This window comes from Condylura cristata, unplaced genomic scaffold (assembly GCF_000260355.1).
Source record: "Condylura cristata isolate star-nosed mole 26May11 unplaced genomic scaffold, ConCri1.0 scaffold00022, whole genome shotgun sequence".
NCBI lineage: Eukaryota > Metazoa > Chordata > Mammalia > Eulipotyphla > Talpidae > Condylura > Condylura cristata.
In genome coordinates this window covers 18215617-18220270 of record NW_004567123.1, presented here as the reverse complement: position 1 = coordinate 18220270, position 4654 = coordinate 18215617, and the positions used below count along the sequence as shown (strand labels likewise).

At 52.2% G+C, this 4654-nt stretch overlaps 1 protein-coding gene across 1 annotated transcript; it reads right to left on the bottom strand.

The window, feature by feature from the left end:
* Nucleotides 1–383: 383 nt before the first annotated feature.
* GDF5 (growth differentiation factor 5) lies at nt 384–4178 on the bottom strand. Its single transcript, XM_004687247.1, has 2 exons — nt 3554–4178; nt 384–1449 (listed from the first exon to the last, which is right to left on the bottom strand). Exons 1-2 carry the CDS (start codon nt 4176–4178, stop codon nt 575–577), a joined length of 1500 nt encoding a protein of 499 aa, XP_004687304.1. The 3' UTR covers nt 384–574.
* Between the last annotated feature and the right edge of the window lie 476 nt (nt 4179–4654).

The following is a 4654-nucleotide window of genomic DNA, read 5'->3' as shown; positions in this document are numbered from 1 at the left end:
CCACTGGGTCCCTTGTAATAAATAAGAAATCTGCCACAGTTTTCAACACAGTTTTGCTTTTTATCTCATCAATGTACATTTTAATCTAACAGTCTAACAGCCTCCCACTCCTCATCCCTGCCCAAGCCCTCTCCCCCTCTTTCCCACCCCTCCCCAACAGTATCTCATCTGCCCAGGGGGCAGAAAGTCACCAGGCACATGGTGATTCAAGGAGGAAGGTGGCACCTCTGGCTCTCCCAAGAGAAGTCCCCCCTGGAACGTCCAGAAGCCTAGGAGGCCCAGTAAGGGAGAGTCTGTGGCTAAATCTCATTGGCAATGTAAGGTTTTCTAGGTCTCAGTTTCATTCAGAGTCTGTCTCCCTGGGTCTGTTCCTGGTCCTAGGGGGCTAGTATATAGCAGGGACTTGTAGCCCAAGTCCCATTCAGAGTGAGCAAAGCTTTTTGAATCTTCTTTCATGCATTTTGTGTAGATGCTGTCAGCATCTATAGTTTCCCAACCCCCCTGAGATTCCAGGCGTGCAGGGAGGGGCTCTGTGACCAGCATCTGAGGGTGCACCACCCAGAGGCCAGTGCTGCTACCTGCAGCCACAAGACTCCACAACCATGTCCTCATACTGCTTATAGACCACATTGTTAGCAGAGTCAATGAAGAGGATGCTGATAGGACTCAGCCTGGTGGGCACACAGCAGGTGGGTGGCGTGGACTCTGGGTCCATGGAGTTCATCAGGGTCTGGATGACTGCATGGTTTGTGGGCTCCAGGTGGGAGCGCAAGGGGAACTCACATAGTCCCTCGCAGTGGAAGGCCTCATACTCAAGAGGGGCAATGATCCAGTCGTCCCAGCCCATGTCCTTAAAGTTGACATGCAGTGCCTTCCGACTGCAGCGGGCCTTGGGGTTCTTGCTGGGCCGCTTGCCCTGGCGTGTGGCCAGCGGGGCTCGCCGTTTTCGTCGCTGGCTGAATAGGTACTCATACACAGTCTTATCATCCTGGCCGGAGCGGGCCTTGATCTCATTAAAGAACAGGTCCCGTTTCTTGGTGCGGCCAAACACCAGGAACAGGGCCTTCTCATGGACCTGCCGGGAAGCCCGGTCAAAGCCCAGGCCACGAAGGTCCATGGCCCGGCCCCGTTCCCAGGCCTCCAGCTCCAGGCACAGCTGGGCTGAGTTCTTAAAGTTTCGGAAGAGTTTCCAGATGTCAAACACCTCCCAGCCAGATCCATCCAGGCCTGGCACAGAGCGCACATCCAGAAGGGCTGCTGGTTGCCGACCGCTGGGGCAACTGGATAGCTTCAACTGGGCAGCCCGTCCACTGCCAGGGGCCACTGGCTTGGCTGTGTCCGAAGGCTTCTTCCGTAAGATCCGCAGCTCAGCCCCTAGTAGCCCATCCTTCTCCAGGGCACTAATGTCAAACACGTACCTCTGCTTCCTGACCACAGGACCTCGGTCATCTAGAGAGAACACCCAGAAGTCATTCCCTGCAATCTTAGCAAAGGAGCCAGCCACCTCCAGGCCTCAGGGAGGGCCACAGCTTTCCTTCCCCCAAGAGAGCTTTCTTTAACCTTTTTCCCACTCTGACAGAGGCCAAGACCCAAACCACTGACAGCCTTTTTCAAAACAAGACAACTTCCTTCACAGCCAGCCAAATAGGGTTGTGGATGATTTGAGTGTTTGTATCAATGACTGTGTGTAGCAGAGATCCTCAGTCTTAGAACTGCCTATCTCTTTAATTCCCTCTCCCATCTGTTATCTAATATGATCTTTCTCATTCGTGGTATCAGTGAGGTGAGAACTATAAATGCCCATGTTTTTCCAGAAGGCTCATAGAAGTTGGGTGACTTGCTCAAGGTCACTAAGCTAGGAAAAAAGCAGAGTTGGAACTCTAGACTAATAATGTTTTATACCTGAGTACCTCAGGTATAAAGAAGACCTTAATTCTTGTTTTACAGAGGAGGCACAGGGAGGAGGGAGTGACTTGCCTAAGGCCACACTGCAAGTTAATGACCAGGTTGGTTTGCAATCCAATTTCCTTGGCATCCCTGTCTAATGATTTGGGGTGTGTGTGTGTACGATTAGGTTTCTGTGTGAGTATGATAAGTAAGGTGTATGTGAATGACATTATATGTGTATGATTGAACTTGTGTGAATCTTTGAAAGATAGTATGTGTATGTGCGTATGTGCATGTATAAGAAGATCCCTTGTGTATGTGCAGAAAGGTTTGTGCATATGTGTATGCAGGTGTGTGATTCTGCATGTATGCATAAGTAGGAGGCTGTGTATCTTTGAAAGGATCAGTAGTATGTCAAAATCAACATGCCCTCCTTCCTAAATACCAATTTGCCATTGGGAAGCATTCATATATTGCTCTAGAAGGTGACTAATTAGGCTTTTAAACTCCCCATCTCCCCCTCTCCAAACTCCCTTAGTGTAGGGGATGGGGGGGGCGGCACAAGGACTTATTTTATGAGCCCCCAAGGGGTCACAGCTTTTCTTGGCTGGGCAGGCAGCCAGGCCACCTCCCCCACCTCAGCCAGACTTACTGCCTCTATGCCTCCCCCCCTCGGTCATTCCCCACAGGCCTTCTAATGAGGAGCCTCTCCCACTCTCAGACCCCTCCCCCACCATGCCAGCCAAAGGCCTAAGAAGCAGAGAACCAGAGCATGTGAGCTGCCAGCAACCATAGCGATGAGAGGTCCTCCAACCTTTTTATACTTACAGAAGAACTGAGACCCAGAGAGGAAAGGAAAGACTCGCTGTGATTCCACAGCAAGTTGAGAGGAAAAGTCAATTTAGTAATGCAGATGGGTAGAGAGAGAAGAGGAGCAAATACTCTCCTGGGCCAGTGATAAAAATGATCTATATTTAGAACAAGACATCAGTTTTCATATTTGAAGGGCTCTCAGAAATCACCCAACCCAACCTCATGTAGTTGTACAGATGGAAAAACTGAGAGCCCAAAGGAAGAAGGAGCTTTCCCAAGGTCACTTTGTGAGTGAGACCTAGGTCTGCGGCCCCCACCCCCACCATATAGCTGAAGTTCATCCCATACCTTATTATCATCACTTATCCTGCCTCCTCTGCCCCCTTATTGGAGAACCATGGGTATCTAGAAATACCTCTCTCTCTCTCTCTCTGTCTCTCTCTAGAAATACATCTCTCTCTCTCCTTTACTCTCACTCCATACACCCCTGGAGACTGGAAAGTTCGGCCAGCTCACATAGGTAGAGATCAAGGCTTGGTAACCAAGGGTCTTAGAATCTGATCCCCAACTAAGCCATCAACTGGTAGTTTCATGTTTGGCCTTTAGAAATCTCCTCTGCACCTTGCAGGAACTGGACTTGGTGATCCTCACCCTGTCCTGTAACAATCCCAGGTGCCCTCCAGCACTGGCACGCCAGCATCCTGGGACCTAGTATGTGTGATATCAGCCCAGACACCACCCCAGGCTAGATGCACACGCCATCTCCCAACAAGTGGCTGGGGCCCCAGAGGCCCCTCCATGCATGCAGATGCCCCTCCCCCTGAGCCATGCCCCTGCCACCCCGCCCCCTCACCTTGCCCTTTGTCAATAAAGCTGGTGATGGTGTTGGCCAGGCCTGCCTCCAACTTCACGCTGCTGTTGCCTCCCTTTCTGTCAGCATCAGACAGTGTCCTGTACAGCGAGAGCATGTACTCGTGGGGCGTGATGGGGGGCGGGCGGAACGGCTCCTTAGGCTCTCGAGGGGGCCCAGGCTCCCTGGCCTTCTTCAGCAGGAAGGGGTTGGGGACAGATCCTGCCTTTGGGGATGCCTTACCCCCAGGAAGCTGTCCTTTTGCGGTCACAGTCCGCGTTGCAGCCTGCCTGGTGTGGGGAGGGTGTCCTGGCTTGGGTTCAGGCCCACCCGATCTGGGGGGCAGCTTTTTAGGTTCATCCTTCTTAGGCTGTGTCAGGCCTCCTGTCTGCCCAGTGCCCCCCTTTGCCCTGGCATTGGTGGCCCCCCCACCATAGTTGTGACCCCCTGGCCTGAAGATGTTCCGGGCCAGAGGGGGCCTCTCCTTGGCTTCTGCTTTGGCCAATCCCGACCTGGCCCCCTGGGGTCTCTGGCCCAAGTCAGGGGCACCCAACACAGTGCAGATGAATTCCAGGTCCAGCCAAGCCAGGTGCCAAAGCAAGAAAGTGAGGAGTTTGGGGAGTCTCATCCTCTGGCCAGCCGCTGAATGACACCAAAGAGAACGGCGGCAGCAGCGAAGGTGCCTCTGGTTTGGCAGGAAAAACCATGAAAGGAGTGGACCCTCAAAAGCAGCGGCAGCAGCAGTAGCAGCAGAAGGAAAGGCTTTCTCCTCAGTCTGAGACTCTTTAAGTCTGCCGGGTGTGTGTTTGTATCCAGTCCCATAGTGGAAATGCTCTCGGATCCAGACGTGCACCGTCTCCAGTCAGCAGCTGAAAATAACTCGTTCTTGAAAGGAGAAAGCTGACCGCCCCCTTTCTCCTGCACAACTGACTGAGGGCTTGAAGGAGGCTTGTATAAGGCTGAGGGATTTTTCCAAGAAGGAAGAATGGCGTAATGCTGCCTGTGTGCTCCAGTTTTTTTTTTTTTTTTTTAAGTTTTGAATCCTTTCCAGTGAAAATACTTCTCACACACACACACACACACACACACACACACACACACACA